We start from the raw sequence: 21,049 nt of genomic DNA on the forward strand, positions 1-21,049 counted from the left end.
CCTGGAAGCAATGGGCATTTGTTCACAGCCCTGTTGATTTTTGGCACATAGCAGATAAGCTCTGAAAACACACACCTGCTATTACATGGAGAAGGAAGAACAGACACCAAAGCACCATTCATTTTATTTTTAGATACTGTAGCAAGGCTACTCGGGTTTCATAAGAAAATCTAATAGGGGAAAAAATGATGAGAATATCACTCTCTGCGTCCTAAATAGGTCCCAGTTCATTTTCTTCAGTCATCATCCATTAGAATATACTCAGAACACCTGGATCCCTTCTGCCTGATTTTCTGAGATACCTCCTTGGAACCACTTTGCTAGGACTCAAATATATTACATGTAAGACAAAGCAGCATAATGTTCAAGTTACTTTCTGCTTCCAAAAATGCTAATTCCAGTAATAACTCTATGCCTTTCCTTCCAAAGATGTTAGCACCGCCATCAAAGAGGTCTGGGTTGTTTTCCTGACTTCTAAGCTCTTAGCCTCCTCAAACATTACAGGAGGCAAACCAAGAAAGCTAGAGAAAGGCACGAATGAGGAAAATAATTCCCAAGTAATAGGTTCCTCTAAGAGTTCTCTCTTTATTTGGAAGCTTTGAAGATAAAATAAAAACTGGCCTTAACCAAGACCATAGAAGATAAAACCTCCGTTCTTCCAGGGCTGCCCCTATCAACTGCCCTGTTTCTAGGAATGTGTGCACCCTAAAGAACTGATGAAAAACTTCAGGTTTGCAGCAATTTCAGAGCCACAAAGACCAGCAACACATAGATAGTGCTAAGGCCTAGCAGGAAAATTCTGGATGGGCAGAAAGGACGGACCTGACCGGAAGGTCCAGTAACAAGGGCTGCCTCCAGGAAGGGAATGTCCAGTGACACAACAGAGGGGTCCCCAGCCCTTCCTGATCCTTCCACCTCTTCAACAGTCATTCAGTCAGCAGAGTGGCCTTTGGCACACAGCAGGGGTCCAGGAGCACAGCAGAGCTGGCAGTCTGTGCCACTTAATTCCTATAAAGTGTTGGGCAGATTATTGGACTTCCCTGAGTCTTGCAGAATAGTGATAATGAAGCTTGCCTTGACTACTTCCCAGGTCATTGTGAGGGTCAAATACAATAATACACATCAAAGTGTATTAAAACTAGAACTAAGATCAGGGCAGCTTCTCCCAGCAGACACCAGGAGATCTGAGACTTGGGTGCAGTGTGCAGCCTGTGGTCCACTAAGAGGAGGAAGTCAACTCTCAGGGAGGCAGACACCCTGGACCCTCTGATGCTCCGGATGTGCCATGTCCTCCACCAGCCCACCACCCCTCGCCCCAACACACAGCCAGCCCGTCGTAGGAATACGTGAATCCACTAGGGGTGAAGGGTTGTCAGGTTTTGTAACACACAGTCAGGATGCATTGGCCCCCCGCACTAAAGAAATAGTACGCAGACGAACGGTCCACTCAAACTGGCATCCTACTTATTGGCAAGCACACCAAGGGATGTTTTCAGGAGGCCGTGGCTGTCCTAAAACATCCCACCTCAAATAGCTTTCAAAACCTCCTGCCTTGCCAGCGTGTCCATATTGCTCCAGGAATTTATCTTCATCTCTCTTGAATCTATTTGTATGCTCAGTCTTTATTTACTCTTACATATAATCCATTCTAATTATGTAGTCTACCCTGTGAAAGTGGTACTTATTTGGTGTATTTATTATAAATAAACTCGTAATAAGCTTCTTCAATGCTCAAAGTGGGACTTACAAATTCTCTTTGTCAACTTTGTTCATATCATATGGCTGTGTAAGTTTCTATCTTCATCAAAATTAAGAGAAAAAAATATCAGTCCCCTAGCTCTCCATTAAATCAATTTAACTATCTTCTCTAATTCTGTGATCAAGTACAAGGAATAAAACCATACAGCATTCTTGTATAACCCCAATATCCCTGAGTATTTTAGTGAATGTTACAGTAAATAAGCAGAAAGTGTAAATGGCGAAATAGAGGCAGAAATGAAAAATGAGAAAAAATTTAAGAACACTGAATTCATTCTGTGATACATACAACATAAAAAGACTGGAAAGAAATATTTCCAAAATTGTTATTTCTGGGTGGTAGGATGATGGACAAATTATTTTCTTCTTTATATTTTTCTGCATTACTAAAATTTCTTTACTGGGTATGTATTATCATTCTAATTTTAAAAGTTACTGAAAAAAAAAATACATGGAGAAAAATGTGTAAATGAAAAGTTAACTGGTCAAAACTGAGAAACTGATCACAGCAGAGCTTCACCAAATGCTGTTGGGACTTTAGGCCCTCCCAGGAAAATCAGCTCTGGCCAACAAGACCTCAGCCAGCCTGGGTCCTATTTATTTCAGAGGCAGATCACAAAATAGGCACCAGAACATGCGGGTCTGACCCTTGCAACAGGTAGCCCATTACATGTAAGCAGACAGACATACCTAGAAAATAAAGTCACTTTTAAAGATAGTAGAAAAATAAATACAAAGGACCTCTGAACAAAAGGCTAGAAGTCCTAAGTAGTATGCTCTGCTTTCAGAGGCAACGAGCAAGGTTGGGCTCTGAAGCTTAAGGCCAAGGTGCTTGTTATGAGTTTATTTATAATAAATACACCAAATAAGTATCGCTTTCACAGGGTAGACTACATAATTAAGACTACAAGAAGCTAACAGTGGTGACTCAAGGAGAATGCGCCTGGATTCTTCCCAGCTACTGGCGTGTGTTGGGTGTTCAATACATATTTATATAAAAATGATAGTGAACTGATAATCATGATGAATGTGTAGGTGATTGCAGGGGTATCACTAATTTGTACACTAACGGGGAGAGGCTGAGAGGGAAGACTTCCTGAAGGAGGTGACATGCTGGTTTAAAGAGTAAGTAGTCATTTGGCAGGCAGAGAACATGGTGAAAAGCAAGGAGGGGTCCAGGCAGATACAAAGTCATGGGCATTCAAAAAAAGAGAAGTTGGGGGCCGGCCCGGTGGCTCAGGCGGTTAGAACTCTATGCTCCTAACTCTAACTCCGAAGGCTGCCGGTTCAATTCCCACAAGGGCCAGTGGGCTGTCAACCACAAGGTTACCAGTTCAACTGTGCTCGACTCCCACAAGGGATGGTGGGCTCCGCCCCCTGCAACTAAGATTGAACACGGCACCTTGAGCTGACCTGCCTCCCAGATGGCTCAGTTGGTTGGAGCGCGGGCTCTCAACCACAAGGTTGCCAGTTCGATTCCTTGACTCCTGCAACGGATGGTGGGCAGCGCCCCCTGCAACTAAAATTGAACATGGCACTTTGAGCTGAGCTGCCGCTGAGCTCCCAGATGGCTCAGTTGGTTGCTGAGCTCCCAGATGGCTCAGTTGGTTGGAGCGTGTCCTCTCAACCACAAAGTTGCTGGTTTCGACTCCCGCAAGGGATGGTGGGCTGTGCCCCTGCAACTAGCAACGGCAACTGGACCTGGAGCTGAGCTGCGCCCTCCACAACTAATATTGAAAGGACAACAACTTGACTTGGAAAAAAGTCCTGGAAATACACAGTTCCCCAATGAAGTCCTGTTCCCCTTCCCCAATAAAATCTTGAAAAAAAAAAAAAAAAAAGAAGAAAAGAAAAAAAGGAAATAGAAAATCTCAATTAAAAAAAAAAAAGAGAGAAATTGGACTGGAGCAAATGGCTTAGCTTCACAGAAACTAAAGTTGAACCGAACCTTGAAGAGAGGGAAGAATTTGGATAGGAGTGAAAGGAGAAGAAAAAGGACAACATAAGCAAAGAACGCTGCAGGAAGAAATGGAATGTGAGACATTTATTCTCTCAGTAAATGTTTATTGAATGCCTCCTCTGTCCCAAGCCCCAGGCCAAGAGCTTGGGGTGCAAAAGAGAGTTTACTTGTAACTCAAACCAACTGGACAAAACCCCATGAGACTGGTATGGCTCTCCCCACTGTGGAGATGAGGAAATTGATGTTTTACAATGAGAACACAATTTGTCCAAGAACACAGAGCTAATCGATAGCATAAATCTAGTGTTAGGTGTGTTTTATTATAGCCAGGCTTTAGAGAACTTTGGTGAGTTGTTTGTTTCTTAACATCAGGGTTAAAGCTCAGAGGATATGAGGAAAACCCATGCAGCCCCTATTCTGCTATTCAAATAAAAAATTATGAACATTGCTTACTTTTCTTTTGTGAATTTTTTCCTGCCCTGGAGGATAAATATGCAGGAGTCATGAGTTCTTACTTATAAACGTCCCAGGTCTTTTGGAACAATTACTAGCAGGACAAGATCAGGGTCCGGAAACAGCCTAATTACACCAACTGGCAACTGATTAAGTCCATCCATTTCAGAACGTGCTCAAATAGCAAGGGGAGCAGATCCAGTGGCCATCTGAGAAAGGTCAGTCGAGTTCCCACCAAAAAACGTTTCATAAAGACAAAGCCAGACTCTGGATTTGTGTGGAAAATGTTAAACATGCTCCGTGCTGGAAAACTCAGAGACTCCCACACTGCTGATGGCCTGCAGACGACTATTCAGTAAATGACAAATCTTCCAAGAAGCTGAGCTTAATTATTCAGAGGTTGTCTAAAATCAGCACTTGAATTGGCCAGGTCTCCCCTATTCCTGGCCAAGCTAAGTGCAGGTTCCTCCCATGTGAATAAGTTCTTCTGAAAGTAAGGAAGCCTTTAGTCCACAAGGTATATACTTCTAAACACAAACAGACATACTACATGCAAACAGTTTTGACAAAGAACAAAAAATCTGCTTAAAGTTTCCTTCTGAGATTAACCATGTGCACTTAGGTAAAGACGGAAAAAAGTTTTGTTTTTCAGGGTCACTGAAAAGTCATTTAAGTCTATAGTAATTCTTCTTTTGCCACATTAATTTTACATTTTTTTCAAACAAGTGGTATTCTTGTGGGCTTATTTAAAAGCTACAAGACTAATTAGAAATAGCACTGATATAAATTTTCTCTATCATTAAATAGGAAAATCAGTTTTTCCTTTTTAGCTTAATTTTTTAATTGTTTAATTAGAACATAGTTCTAAAGTTCACATTCATACAACGCTTTCAAGTCTATTTTGCATTCCATGTGGAGAGACAAATCTGATATCTTTATTTGTGATTATCATGGCGCCTCACATGAAAGGCTCATTATGTATTTGGAATGTCTAAGGTTGGCAGGCGGGCTTGGGATTTTTACCTCTCAAAGAGAAACCCATCCTCTACTCCCCCACCCCAACCCAAAACTCCAAACTGGCATTAGTGATTCTAGCTGTGGGGAAATAAGTAACAAATACAAAGTTTCCTAAGATACTCTTAAACATGTATTTGCATAAAATAAAGAGGAATAATTTTATTGCAAAACTTATCTATAGTTGAAGATGCAATCTGAAGTCCAGTTTAATCAGGAGGCTGATTAAAGGACGTTTTCAGCCAAAGTAGACCCAAATGAGTTTTTGTTGTCCTTTTGTTTTGGTCCTGAAATCATTTCTATCCTTGCTCTTTTCCCTCACACAACATTAGGGTTTCCCAATGTTTTAACATTTCCTTGGAGATGGCTAAGGAACATGGTTCAGTCACAATAACAATCAACAGTCTTCTATCTTACACTTAGTGAATCTGTTCCCAGCTGGCCTTTCACATTAGCATCCATTCCAACTTAGTAGAACTGACAAGCATACAAAATGTGGACTAGAGAAAAATATTAAAAATACGACTTAAGCATTTACTTTTAGGGCAGCAAAGAGGGATGGAAACTTCTACCACATTCCAAAAAGTAGAGATGTTAATGGTCTCTTATAGTAACTACAACTGCAAATAAGCTAGTATTCCCAGGCCATTTTGGAGAAACATTAAGACCGTCCTAAACTATAAGAAATGCTTACCTTGCTGAAAAGGGAGGCAGTTCTGTCTCCACCGGCCTACGAAAAAATCAAGGCCCCAAGTCTGACTACCTCACAAGTATCCCTGCCAAGTTCCAGCTTTTGTTTTCCTGGGATATTCGACTTTTTCAGACAAATTAAAAACGAGAGGCAAAGAGACTTAAATAGTACTTTTTAATTTACTCTTCAAGATATAACACAATGCTATGGTAGGCAACTCGATAAATAACATCAATTAAATGTTGAGAGAAAAAGTGTCATCTTAAGGGTTCTGTGGCTTTTACATTTGCCTCGTGGACAAATCCCTAAAGTTCTGTTGGCCTGTTGGTTAATGGGCTCACTTTCCAGAGTAAGCTCTTCAGATTATCGGTTTTCTAAAACCAAGCACAGACTACTCCCACCAAACACTTTAGAAAAATTTCATATAATCTTTGTTTTCTTTACTAAGGGCCCAATTTGACTGTAGCTACGGTGCTGACTCAGCTGAGGGTCCAGTCTCCTCATCTCAAATGCTGACTTACTGGAGCTAATTTCCTAACAAATACTTGTGCACGTCTCTTACCCTGTGCTTCCATGCACTCCCCTGCCCATGGGAATTCTGGTCCCCCAAAAGGAGACCTCAACCTCAGGACAGCCATTCCTATTTCCCGATGCAGCTCGCAAGGGCTGTTCTCACGGCAGCGGTTCTTGTTGTGGTGCTCAGGCCAGCAGCATCCACCTCACCTGGGAGCTTGCTAGAAATGCACATTCTCAAGCCCACTCCAGACCTACTGAATCAGAAACTCTGGGGCTGGGGACCAGCTCCCCAGGTGACCTATCTCCTCAAGTCTGAGACGCACTTTTGCACTGCAGTAACTATTAAACCATCACTGTACTCTCACAGCCTGCAGGTGTCACTAAACACCAGCTAGAAGAATTACTGGCGCAGGAAGCTGAAGCTGTGGGCCAGAACCTGCAGGCCTGACCCCCCAGTTCCTTCTCTGGGCTCCTTAACAGCTGCCTCAACCTCCTGCAGTGAATGCAAAGGTCACAGTCCATCTCAGTTTTGAACAGGAGCTGGACTGAAATTCTTCTCACAGCAGCATAATATACCTAGTTTCCAGGGATGCCATCAATATTTAATTATTTTGAAGGATTTTGTGTTTAATACAACACAGGTTAAGAATGAAATGTCGCTACTGATTAAACAGAACAAAATAAAAAACTTAGATTATCTTCAGTCATTGTGTGTATCTGAATAATAATAATGTATTTGATCTCAAAGAATGAGAGTTCCTACCCTTAAAATTTCATAGAATTGATGTGACAAAAGTGAGAAGAGGATTTTTCTAAAGTAAAGCACACATACAGGCAGTCATTTGCTGGCTTCTGTCAAAACCCTGAATTTTGCATTAACTGTTTTACTACAAACATCTCTAGTGAGGATGTGGAGCAATAGGAATTCTCACACACTGCTGATGGGAGTGTCACTCAGAACACCCACTTTGGAAAACTGTTTAGCAGTGTCTACTGAAGCTGGACACACAAGTACCTAGGACAAGCAGTTCCACTCTGGGGTACGCACCCTGTGACTCTGTCTACCTTACAAGTCTAATTCATAATAGTTACCAACTGGAAACAATCCAAATGTCCATCCACAGTAGAGGAGATAAAGATTATGGATATTCATACAATAAAATATACACAGCCATGAAAACACCAACCAACCAACAAACTGCTACAACTAATATAGAGGAATCTCACAGGCATGATGCTGAGTGAAAGAAGTGGGACACAAAAGAGCAAACACTGATCCAAACAGGCAAAAGGAATCTCTGTGACAGGTCAGAAGAGAGATTACTGGGGCTAGCTAACAACCGGCATAGGAGATGACTGAAAAAGTTCTATTAATACATCTTGACCTGAAGGATCCTTACAGATGTATATACATATGAAAAGCTCATTGAGTTGTACACTTAAATGTGTGCACTTCATGTATTTATACCTCTTTATAAAGGAAAAAGTGAAACATACACACAAAAATATTGACAAGTTGCCATGTAACAATCCATAAAAATCTACACTACTGGGCAACTACATCGTCATCAGCAAAAACTGCATTTGCTGAGCTAAATCCTGCAATACAGCAAATGACGGATGTTCCTTATTTCCAAAGTTATGCCAGCATATCAACAATCATTCTATAAAAGGGCCAAACTTTTCTGGTTTGCACTTTCTAGTCCCAAACTCTTTATTTTGCCACTTAACAGGGCCCAGCGTGTGGTAACCTACTGTCCATCCTCATAAGCCCTTGCGGGCCCTAGATGGCTGGTCAAAATCCAGGGGGAGGCGGAAAGGCCTGGCTCCCGCACTTCTATCACTGCCCACCCCCCTGCATCTCTGGATCACCCTTGTCCTAACCCCTACCACTATCCAGCTTCCCTCCTGCCTCCCCATCCAATGCTTGTCCAAGGGCGGGGGCCTTGTTAAGACAGCGCGGTCTCCGAGGCCATTCCGGGCCTAGTGGATCCCAGCTTCCGATTCATTAGGAACGCAGACGCCGCTGCCGACTGGGGGACGCCAAACTACACGCCCAGGGCAGGCACCTCAGGCCCCGCAGAGCGCCCGTGACCCGGCACCCGCTGTCCGCAGGCCCGGCCGCCCCCTCCAGCCCCCCCGAGCCACAAAGAATCCGTGCTGGGGGGCTACTCTCGGTCCGTTTCCGCGCTTCCGGCTTTGAGTTTTGAAAACCGCAGTTGGTTGTAACGTGTGACCAAGATAAGGGACAATGTGTTCCCGGGGAGAAGCCAGTCGGGGACGCGGGACCCAGGGGCGCGCAGACCCCGCGCAGACTGCGTCCGGGCCCCCGCGCGGGAGGTGGGCCCCGCGCGGGAGGTGGGCCCCGCGCGGGAGGTGGGCCCCGCGCAGACTGCGTCCGGGCTCCGCGCGGGAGGTGGGCCCCGCAAGGGCGCGCGCGCGGGGCCACCCCGCCCGCCGCTCTGCGCGCTGTCCCGCCCGGCGCGGGCTGGCTCGTCGCACTGGGGCGGGTGTGTTTACCTGGAAGCAGGAACACGTGCTGCCGGGCGCCGGCGCTGTCCCCGCAGTCCACGCGGCCCGCCATGCCGCCCGCCTTCGCCCGGGGCCCTAGCGCGGCGCCTGGGGGCCCGGCAGCCGCCGGCCTCAGCCCTCGGAGCGCGGGGCCTGGCTGGAGCCTGACGGAAAATGGCGGGAGAAGGGTCTATTCCGGGTGGCGCGGCGCGCGGAGGGCCTGGCGGGGCCCAGCAGGCGGCCCGCGGGACGAATTTGGTTTCGTTTCCGGAGCCAGCAGGCTGCTCCGGTTAACTTTTTAAATTTAGCGCCAGGTGGAGGCAACCCAAGTACTGGCGCCTAACCCGCTGGCAGGGGGGAGGGTCGCGGCCTCTCCCCTCCGCTTCTCCGCCAGTGGTAGGTGCTCGCCCGGGGCTCCGAGTGACGCTGCGCGCGGGACGGCGACCCAGGGACGCGACGGCGGGCGGGGTCGCCTCGGCCCGGGCGCCAGGTCGCCACACTCAGTGGCCCTCCCAGGGAGGTGGTGGGGCGGCTGAGGGCCCCCCACCCACCAACACACACACACCCGAGCGGGAGAGCTGGGGAGGCCGGGGTCGGGAGAGGGGAGTGGGTCCCCAGGATGGGTGACGCCCGCTACCCTCGCAGGGCACTCGCACACCCCTGGCTGGGAAGAAAAGCCTGGAGCAAGTCCATGTTAAGGACAACAGCTGTCATCCTATCTGAACCCTAATGTACTCTCAGTTTTCAATGTATCTTGATCACCAGTTGCATTCTCCGTTGGAATAAATGTCAGGCTATTGTGTGCTTTGTGATTCGTAACGCATGTAGTCCTCAAATTGGGCTGAGTCCTTATCACTAAAAAGAGGTGCACAATTTGAGGCTCAAAATACGAATTTGTTATTTTGGAAGACTCTTAGTAATGAGTTAAAAATTAAGATTTTTGAACGTGATGTTTACAAGGTTAGGGACATGAAATTTGGGGATATAAACTTTTTAAAATAAAATTTAATTGAAAAAGTGATGCTTGGTACATGTTTTTGAAAAAGACGATGATAAATATTTCGCTCATACTTTTAAAGTATGTCTTCCTTCTACCCCAGATCCCCAGTTCCCCTCCCCAGAACAATTATTGTTTACAGTTTCTTGTCTATTCTTCCAGAAGTTTTCCATGCATGTACACATTAATGTGTCTTGCTTTTTGCACAAATGGAAGAATAACATACAGAGGGTGCCAAAAAATATATGCACATTTTAAGAAAGGAAAAACTATTAAAATGTTAATAATATATACCGATAAAAGATGCATACAAGTGTCACGTTTGACTTCTGCAATTATAAGAGGTGCTCAAAGTGGTTACCATCAACATCTGGACACTTCTGATTATGGCGAACTACTGCTTAAGCAACATTGACCAAAGTGTCCACTTGTATACATTTTTTGGCACCCCTGGTATAAAACTCTTAATGTACTTTGCTTTTCTTGTTTAATCTTGAAGATAAAGTGGGCAGTGCTAGATCTATTTCAGCCTTCTGAAAAGATTTTTAGTTTCAATTCTATTTCCCATGGGAGGAGACAGCTGATGGTGACTGCAGGACATTCCTGGTGGAGAAGGGACACCCAGATGCCAACTCTGGGGCAGGCAGCAAATTGTTATCTGATCTCTTCCCTCCCCCAAGATTATGCTGTGGGAAAGGCTCTGGTGTGTAGGCCATATCGCCAGGCACACCATAATCATAACAAACAGCCATGAGAGGAACGTTACCCACAGTTCCCGTGCTCCAACATACAGAGCTGTTTTTATTTTTCTCTGATCTTTTCCAGCCGTTGGCTGTATGAATATATACTTTTATGCGGTTGTTTTCACAGTGTAAAGACAATTTTGTCTGTTGTTCTCCCTTTACGTTGACATAAACATGTTGCCCATGGCATCCAGAATTATCATGGTTAATGGAAGCATGTTATTTCACACTGCTAATGTACCAAGATTACCTAACCATTCCAGTAGTGTGCAATATTTAGGTTCTTTGAAAGTATTATAAATAATGCTACAATGTATGAGGTCTGACAAGTTCTCAAACTTGTTGCAACGATGTTGCTAACCTTTTTTGATATCAAAGGGATTATTCATTATGTATTTGTAACAACTGGATAAGCAGTTAACCAAGTTTACTATTTGGAAGTGCTGAAAAGGCTATATAAAAATGTTAGATGACCTGAACTTTTTGCCAAAAATTCATGGCTCTTGCATCATGGCTCTTGTACCAGCTCACAGAGCACTGTCTGTGAGGAAGTTTTTAGCCAGTGAACAAATAACTGTATCGGAACACCCTCTCTACTCACCTGATCTGGCCCCCAATGACTTCTTTCTTTACCCGAAGATAAAGGAAATACTGAAAAGAAGACATTTTGATGTCATTCAGGACATCAAGGGTAATACGACGACAGCTCTGATGGCCATTCCAGAAAAAGAGTTCCAAAATTGCTTTGAAAGGTGGACTAAGCGCTGGTGTCGGTGCACAGCTTCCCAAAGGGAGTACTTTGAAGGTGACCATAGTGATATTCAGCAATGAGGTATGTAGCACTTTTTTTAGGATGAGTTCGCGAACTTAATTGTCAGACCTCGTATATTATGCAGCAGTTCAAAGCAATGAATTAAATGTACACATAATGAACTAGTTGCGCAACGTGACAACATGGATGCTTTATATCAAGAAAAAAAGTTAGGCGCAGGAAGAGATTTATAGCAGAATGCCATGTAGTTAAAAACACATAAAACAACATTATATGTTTTATAAGGATACATGCACATTTAAGGCCATCTATCAAATACATGAGAAATGGGTGTCTTTAAAATAGAGAGGAATGGAATAAGGGATGGGTAAGAAAAGAGGGGTCAAGGAAAATCAAGAGAGGGACCAGGACACACATGGACAACTGTCACTATGTCCTATTAATGAGAGCCAAGGGCAAAAGCTTTTTTTTTTTTAATGCGCTGTAACAAACATCTCTAAGCAATTTCCTTTATCGACTTAAAAAGAAAAAAAGAAAATCCTTGAAAGGGGGATCCGTGTTTGGAGACTCACTCTAGATTTCTACTGTTCTCAGAGTGAAGTCCAAGGTACTATGCTTTCAACACATGGGCCTTGAAATCTGGTCCTCTCTTGCCCCTCCAACCCCTGTGCCTCCCACCTCCCTCTCCCCACCCTGTCCACAGTCTGGACATCAGGAAATGCCTTCTGTCGCATCCAGCACTGACACTGTGTTCCCAGTGCTGGGACCACCTTGCTCTCCACTAACCTCATTCCTCTGCCTTCTCCCTCACTCTCCACGGCTGCCTGGACTCCTTTTACTCATCCTTCAGGTCTCCCGTAGACAATGCCTTCTCCTTAGCACTCCTCTTCCTGCCTCCCAACGCTCTCATGGAGAATGAGTGAAATGTCTCCAACCTTCCCAGTTCTCTTACTGGGCAGTGGAGCCTGACTCTCAGTCAGTTCCTGGAGAGGACAGCATCTAGTAATTCACCACTTCATTCAAAAAATAGCCATGGCTTTAACTGAGCACTGTGACAAGCTCTGCGTTAAACACTTAACTCGGATTTCTCTTTCAGTCATCCAGCAGCCTTAAGGGGAAGTGTTAGTATGAACCCCACATTTTACAGAGGAAAAATTTAAGTTTCGAGAGACCAACTACAGTGTTTCCCTGAAAATAAGACCTAGCCGACAATCAGCTCTAATGCGTCTTTTGGAGCAAAAATTAATACAAGACCCGGTCTTATTTTACTGTAAGACCGAGTCTTATATAGTATAATGTAAATTAAGACCAGATATAATATGATATAATATAATATAATACCACGTCTTATATTGACTTTTGCTCCAAAAGACACATTAGAGCTGATTGTCCGGCTAGGTCTTATTTTGGGGGAAACACGGTAATTCCCCAACACGCACAATGAGCAAATGACAGAGCAGGAATTCCAAACCGAGACTGAGCTCTTAACCACTCCCCGCTCCTAGTGTCCCAGTGCATAGGACAAAGCGGTATGGGCACATCATGTGCTCAGCAAATAGTTTCTGAATAAACATATATGTAGCTAGACAGGCAGTTATGGGAAGAATCAGTGTGGCTTGTAGCATTACATCTAGTTTATCATAAAATATTCTATAAATTAATCTTATTACTAGGCCTGCTAACATGCAAAGAGACAAGTAAGTCTTTCTGTAAAAAATAAGAAGGGAATAGCAACCTTAATACCTCTAAGTATAGGATCATAGAGACTTTTCTAAATAGCAGAAGCAAAAGATTTTCATTTTCTAGTAAAAAAAAAAACAAGGAACTGGGGAAAAAAAAAATAGTTCAGAGTCAAATGACCTTTAGCAATACTTAGTGATCAGACCAGAGAGAGCTTGAACTAAGGGTAGCGAAAGAATTATTTTTTCTTATAGACTATTAAAAACATGAAAATGCTTCTTTCAAAACAAGTGAAAATTCACACTTATCATCACTTTTATCATGAGAAAAGATTATGCCTTGTTTTTGTCTTGTTTCCAATTGATCATCTAGGGACAACAGAGAAGGCAAGGTACTTATGTGTACACTAGAGAGGAGAAAAGGATCAGCTCTTGAAAGGGCCAACTGTTTAGAAAAGGGACAAGTGAGTAGTATTGAACCATCCTTTCCAGGGAGAGTATTTCCTTTATATTTACTCTTTTTTTTTTTTTTTTTACCCAACCCAAGTTGGATTGTTCTTGTTAACAAAAGGAGAAATGTAATCTGTCAGTTAGAGAATAACTGAAGCTTTTGAGAAAGAAAGAGGAGAAGCCCTTGACAATAAGAAGCTGGCCCAGCGCTCACAGCCAGACTATGTGACTTTCCCAATAGACATAAACGGTCTCCCAGAATATCACCAGCCTCAGACAAGGCTGCTCTGAGGTCATGATAAAATGAGACAAAGCAAGTACACTTCATGATTTTGGCAAATCACAGACAAAACACGTCACTGTGTCACCCGCAAAATACCAAACACCTTCTCTCAGCCAAAATGAGTGACTGCTACTTCTTTACCAATTACAGCTTTATCCTCATTTTGGCTTCCCCTCCCTGTAGACAAGATTCATTGAGATATCCACACACAGAATTGCCGTGCTTTCTAACGGCACCCAATCTAGAGTGAATCCCATCTGCAAATTCTTAATATTTAAAAAAAATCATAAATTTGTTATTTTACAAATTAGCATAATGGGAAAAAAAGAAAAGCACCAAATTTGATCTCAACCAGCACAGATTTCTCAAAATCTTCTCCTTTTTGTTATTTTTCTTGCCCTTCTCTTTCTTATGTTTTGTGATATAAATACCCTTAAAATAGCCAACATGTATTACGATTATTATTTTATAGTCAGTGCTTATTTTGTTTTACTTGCATCTTTGCCAAATTCCTTTCTCACCATTGCTTCTTGAATCCCAATTCTTTCATCTGATTTCAATTTTCTTCTTCCCAAAGTATATCCTTCAGTATAGTTTGTTCAGCAAGGATGTAACAAATTTCTTAGGTTTTATTTCTTTGAAAGTCTATTTTGCCCTCATTCTTGAGAGAAAATAATAAAACCATAGCTAGACATATCATAGTGAAACTTTAGAATGCCAAAAACAAAGAAGTCTAAATACTTAACAACTCATATATAGACATTTGTCATATGACAGAAACAGCATTGCAAATTAGTAGTCTTGGGGAAGTTGTCTATTCAGATAGATGAAAACCTAAATGTGAAAAAGCAACATTGTAAAAGGTTGGAAGAAAACAGAAAATACCTTTATGACATTGGAATAGGGAAGTACTTATAAGATTCAAAAAGATATTAAACTTGAATATCGTAAATTAAAAATACCATTTACAAAATATATAAGCAAGGCACACACTAAGCTGCATGCATAGCACAAAGCAGACAATTATTAATATGTAAAAAAATTCCAGCAAATGAGAAAATAGAAAAGATAGGCCAAAAATGTGAATAGGCAATTTATAGAAGAAACTTGAGTAACCAATAACCAGATTATTTCACCAGTAGTCAGAAAAATTAAAACTATAACAACATTGAGATGGCTCTTTACACTCACTGGCTTGGCAAAAAAATTTAATCTGACAACACAGAATGTTGGTGAGGATGTGGAAGAAGAAATACTTAAAGATCATTGGTTAGAGAGTAAATTGTTATAATCACTTTGGAAATTTAGTATTATTTAATAAAACTGAAGGCCCACATAATCCACAGACTAACAGTTCCACATCTAGTTATAGACACTAAAGAATCACCTCAACATGTGCCAAATGGACATATATACAAGTATTCATTGCAGCACTTCTGTAACTGCATAAAAGGGCTAACAAGTCAACATGTGAATAATTAAACACAGTGATTTACCATAGAATAGAATGCCATGTAGCAGTTAGAATAAATGCACTGGGTACACACCAACGTGGATAAATCTTTAGAATATGAGCTATGTGAAAAGCAAGTTGTAGGATGCTATATCTCGAGTTCCCCAGGAAATGGATTCTGCCAGTGTGCTGTAGCTCATGGAAGGTTTATGGGGGTGTGCCCTCAAGATTAATACCTGTGAGGGAGTGAGGGAGGCTGAACTGACAGAAGGAGAAGTTGAACCACAGCTCAATTGCAACAGAGGCCTCAGTCAATTCCATGGGGAGGTCTGGGGCTGGGATGGCCCTGTGTGAGGTAAGAAAGCCCGGTCTTTCTACTGACATCCATCCCCCATCCAACAGTTGATGGATGCTCCCAGGAAGGGGGTGTGACTTTGGGTAAGGTAGGTCCCTTTGGCCAATGGACATTCCCAGTTAAGGATTCAACTGTGGCCAGTACTCCCATACAGGGGAATGAAGGTCTGGGTGACCATACAACACAGTGTCCACTACACAGAAAAAACTGAACAGTATTATACACATGTAGTTTATAAAGACACAGAAAGCTGTATTTTGTTTATATATATGAAATATGCTAAAATGATAAATACCCCTGACTATACTCCAGTTAATTGAGCCAATGAATTTTCCTCGTAGCTCCAGCTAGCTTCTCATTGGCTTTCTGTCACTTGCAACCCAAAGAACCCTGTGCCATACAGAGCACTTCATCGTGAGCTGTCTGAAATGTTTTGTGGGAGTAGACAGAATAATAATATATAAAGTCAAACCATTTATTTTTTTATTTATGTATTTATTTGTTTGTGTGTTCATTTATTTCAAATAACTGGCCTATTTCCAAAGTGGATTCACAGTATCTTGAATAAATGTTGTTGATAAGGACTCCATTAGAAGGCTTTGCTCTTCTTTATGAACCCACTGAGGCAGTTCTTCAGTTTCTTCATAAAGAGAAGCGTATCGTGACGCTCATGCAGCTGAGGGCTCCGTTTGAGAGGCTACCGTACTCTCTTACCGATCTACTTACTGCTCGGTGAGCACCCTCCGGCCGGCAGGCAGTACAGTGTGGGACAAAGCAATCTGGACGAGGGTTTATAGGAGTTCATGCGGGCTCTTGACGTCTCTTATTCTAGGTTTTCGTATTCATAAAATGAGGGTGATGATGATGATAATGATGATGAAGACGATGATAAGAATAGCTATTCTGTTCTGCCTGTCTCCCAAGGTTATAGTGAGGATCTGTGTGTAAACATGCCTGGTAAGTGGGAAACAAATATTCTGTAATTTTACAAAAAGCTTTTCATTTGGGGTCATCAGGGAAGTCTTAACGACTGAAAATCTGTTTTGTCTTTTCTAAGAACATGCACGACTATTTTAGCCGTCAAGCCTCCCCTTGTCTGAAATGCCTCCTTCGCTCCCCTCCATGCTCCCCTCCATGTCGTGAAGTCCTCTGAGTCCTTCAAGCACACTTCCTCCACGGAGGTGCCCTTCTTTCAAGCTTTTGTCCGAGTTCCTTCAGTGGAGTTTGTGGGTCACTGTTGCACGCTGCCTTGCTCTGGGCGTTGCTTTGGGTCTCTTTCTCCTTTGTCAGACACGTTATTTTATATATCCTCTCCTCCCATGATACATAACAAAAGCTGTGGACTCGCAGTGGGTAAATGCTTGGTGAGTAGTGTTAAACGATAAAGTCAAGCATATTCAAATTGTTAAGAGGTTATGTGAGCAAAAACTTGCTTCTAATCGAGCAGCATCCAATCCAGCAAATAGAAAGGCGCTCCAAGGAGCTGAACAAAATGAAATACATTTCTAGCCAGAAGGGAGCAGGAACAAAGAAGTTGTACTCGGCAAAGAAACAGGTTGGTTATTGCAAAGTTACTTTCCTTTAGGGGATGACAGGGGTCTCTCTCAGGCAGATCACCTGACTGGTGCTGATCTGATAATTCCTGAGTGACTGTGTAAGATTCCATTCTGGGGAAAGATGAACCTATAATTAAGTTAAGTCTCAGTTTAGTGACATGGCACTTAGCATAAGTAACGACATGAGCAGCTTATACCTGATCCCAGGAGCCCATTGTACATATCATTTCCCAATTTTAGGTTCAGTGATGTCGAGTTGGTAGCTTGAAATTGTCATTGCTGGGAGTATTTACACCACAGAAACTGTGGTGCTACAAACTGTCCCTCCCCCACCACACACACACACACACACACACACACACACACACACACACACACCTCAAGCCAGCTGTTAACATTTAGCAGCATGCCATGCACTGAGGTAGATATATTAATAACAAAGGTCTCCAACAGAGAAGCCCACATCGCAACTATAATAAGATGGAGTCACAGACGACAAAGCTCCACGCAGGAAAGGGCATCAAACCTTTTAAAGAGTGCCCACCTTCAAATTAGATCTCCACAATCTAAGCAAATATGAAAAGGCTGCCAAAATCTTTCTACTTAAATCACACTGATCTCATGTTTTCATCAAGATTATTGAACATGTGACAGACTTGTGGGAATGGGGGAAGTAAGGCCGTTTTTAATCATTACTGTCAGGGATGTAGAAACAAAAGATTAGTCTAAAAAAATCTTTAAAGATATAGTTGACTTGACAGTAAACTACAAAGGCTTGACCATACTTTAAAATTACATAATGAATTATAGGGGGGAATATGATTGCAGGACATTTGTATTTGAGCCTCAGCATGCATGACATTGAACATATTCTCGGCTTTAGTATAAAAGAGATTTTGTTTTGAATGAAAATGAAATGAGAGTTGATGTAACTTCATCGGTGGTGCAAATGACAGCCTAAGGAAGGAGAGCGTGGTGGCCGGCCAACCTGGGGTGACCAGGAGGAGAGTGGGTTGAGGTAGGATGATCTGCAACCTTTTCCCTTAGTTTTTTAAAATCTCTTTTCTTTCTATTTTTTTTATTGGGGAATATTGGGGAACAGTGTGTATCTCCAGGGCCCATCAGCTCCAAGTCACTGTCCTTCAATCTAATTGTGGAGGGTGCAGCTAGCTCCAAGTCCAGTCGCCGTTTTCAATCTTTAATTGCAAGGGGCGCAGCCCACCATCCCATGCGGGAATCGAACCAGCAACCCTGTTGTTCAGAGCTGGTGCTCTAACCAACTGAGCCATCCAGCCATCCTAAAATCTCTTTTCTTAATGTCAATTACCCGTTAAATAAAACATTATAAAACAGAGATTTCTAAATTAAGAAATAGGGTTAATCTAAACCTTACGTTTTACTTTATGCATAAATACACTTTTAAAAATCATTTTAGGATAAGATTACTTTATGGTAAACCCCCAGCCAAATGCCTATGAAGAGAATGCTTTCTGCATAAGTTTTAAGTCCTCAATCACTTGATTGATTATTATGTGTAAATTGCAATATCACCATTAAGTTTAAAGCAAGAATAAATAAAGTTTACAACCACCTCCTACTCAAAGAGTGACTTGATTATTTTTAAAGTATTTGCCTACAATGCTTAGCATTTGTGCTGGGTGCCTATGCCGGCCCGCACCTGCCCTTACCTGCCACATGAGAACCAAGGAGTTTTCCTGGGCAGTGGAACATGGGGTTGGGGACGGGGAGCCGCTCGCTGTCCTCTTGCTCTTGTTGCTGAACAAGAGCTGCAGACGCTTAACTGCAGCTCACAGGGTACTTAACATTCAGGAAAATCTACCCCTCTGCAAAAGAAATCAGAGTAAAGGAAGGGGAAGGAACTCCTGGAAAGTAGAAGGGGAGATGAGAGAGAAGAAAACGAAAAATGAACTAGAAGGTCTGTGGTTTTGAAATGCAAAGCCTGGGTAACAGAAAGTGGAAACAGAATAAAGGAATAAAAACGTTAAAGCTATGAAACAAAGTTACGAGAGAAATAAAGTCTTAAATCTGAAAAAAACAAAAAGTGTGACTTATAACAAATAACAGGAGATTGACTCAAGACCATCCTGAAATCTCCTTGATTGTACAAAAGGGAGACTGAACCAGTGTTTTTCATGGATACTTTATGCCTGAAGGATGGTCACTAAATTTTTTACTGATGAAAAATAACTTTGTAGGAAGAATCAAAGGGTTAGTTTGATTTAATATTGGCCTGTACAAGTTAAATACATGCATTTCCTTCAAGTGCTCTGCACTAGTCCGCTGACCTTTCCCATTCTGAGACCATTAGGATTCCAGCTATGCTTGTGACTGTCACTTTCAGTATCAGCACCAATGCCTTACAAAAGCATTTTGTGTAAAAAAAAATCAGTGATGTTAAATAAGCAATCATTTGTTAGAAAAATTCCAAAGGGAGCAGTAACATAAAATGATGAAAATACCAAAGATATGAAAAATAAAGACAATTATTAAAAGACCCAATAGCTCTGAATGTTTGCTTTTATGTGACAGATGTTTTTAACCAAGGTTCAACGTTGGCAGTTTTAGTACACTTATGATTTTAATTTGTGTTCTATCCTCTTTTCATATTGATGTCTATTATACTTACAACATCTGTGAAGTCTGTGTAACCTGAATTTGACAGGGGAAAGTGAACAGACTGCTTTTGGAGTGTTTCCATTAAGTCCCCGTAACAGACTGTTAACAAAAATCTTAAGTAGTTATTCTAATCATCAACAGCAATCTTACACAAATTAAATTAGACCCAAAGGGCACGATTAACTTTAAAATGCCTTACAGACATGTAACATAAATTTAACTTTTTCCCTTTGGAGTAGAAATAGGATTGTTCAGTGTGTATCAGATGCACGGTTAAAAATTAGCATATATGTTAGACTCATAATGACATGGAGACAGGTTTCATTTTCTTTATCAGGAAACCACACTTATGTGCTTAGAAATTCAGTTAGGCCACAGCCAGGCTTCCCGTTTATATGCAAAGTAGACTCACTGAAAGAGGTAGGAAACACAACTCCTCTAATAAGCTCAAGGAGGTCTTATTGCTAAAGAAAGAAGGTGTATGTCAACTGGCATTAACATTAAAATGATACCATCAGCAGAGGTCAAAGCTGAACTAGAATTTCTGTAGTTCAAACCCACCTATCAAGAAATAGACTATATTCATGATTCAAAGTATAATTATACCAAGAATCAAGGAAAATCCATTTTAAAAAATGTCTTCCATTCTCTGCTTTAGCCAAATCCCCAGAGGTCTGTCCAAAAGCATTTCTTGAATTTTCACTCATCCCAGATCTCCTGGGCTATAGGGTCATCATCTGTACATTTGATATCGTCTTCAATAATCACACGTATTTGATAATTTATCTTAGGCAACTTCCTTCCAACTACATAGAACATGTGATTTCCACCCAAACAATAGCAACAAGTATGAAAACGATTCATATTAAAGAATATAAAACATGAGAGTTACCAAAACTACACTTTGGACAATTTATTAGATTGAGAAATGTATGTTCTTCCAAATCTTATAAAACTATCACAGACACCCATACTTGTCAACAAATCCTGTGTTTTGGTCTTTCTAGGTAAGTATTTTCACCTGGTAGGAGACGTTGTCTTCTTCCCGCTTCCCCAGACACTAGGTCACAGTCATGGAAGAAGTTCATTGCCTGCAAAATGTTCATTAGTAGAACCAAAGTACTTTTCAGAAACCTACCCACCCCTCTTCAATACATCTCAGACTACCATCCGGACCACCCAGGATAGCACCTGCCTAGTTCAAGTCGATGACAGTCTCCC

At 42.0% G+C, this 21,049-nt stretch overlaps 1 protein-coding gene across 8 annotated transcripts in view; it reads right to left on the reverse strand.

The window, feature by feature from the left end:
* RNASEH2B (ribonuclease H2 subunit B) overlaps positions 1-9,726 on the reverse strand; it is a 72,982-nt gene extending 63,256 nt beyond the window's left edge. For 3 of the 8 annotated variants that reach the window (XM_074329917.1, XM_074329918.1, XM_074329914.1), the window contains exon 1: positions 8,913-9,705. In XM_074329917.1, the coding sequence (XP_074186018.1) occupies positions 8,913-8,976 (64 nt within the window). In that variant the 5' untranslated portion in view covers positions 8,977-9,705. Of the gene's footprint in view, positions 1-8,912 lie in introns of all 8 variants that reach the window. The other 5 variants (XM_074329916.1, XM_074329913.1, XM_074329911.1 and 2 more) reach the window with 5 other exon arrangements.
* Between the last annotated feature and the right edge of the window lie 11,323 nt (positions 9,727-21,049).

The sequence above is a fragment of the Rhinolophus sinicus genome, linkage group LG04 (genome assembly GCF_036562045.2).
Source record: "Rhinolophus sinicus isolate RSC01 linkage group LG04, ASM3656204v1, whole genome shotgun sequence".
NCBI lineage: Eukaryota > Metazoa > Chordata > Mammalia > Chiroptera > Rhinolophidae > Rhinolophus > Rhinolophus sinicus.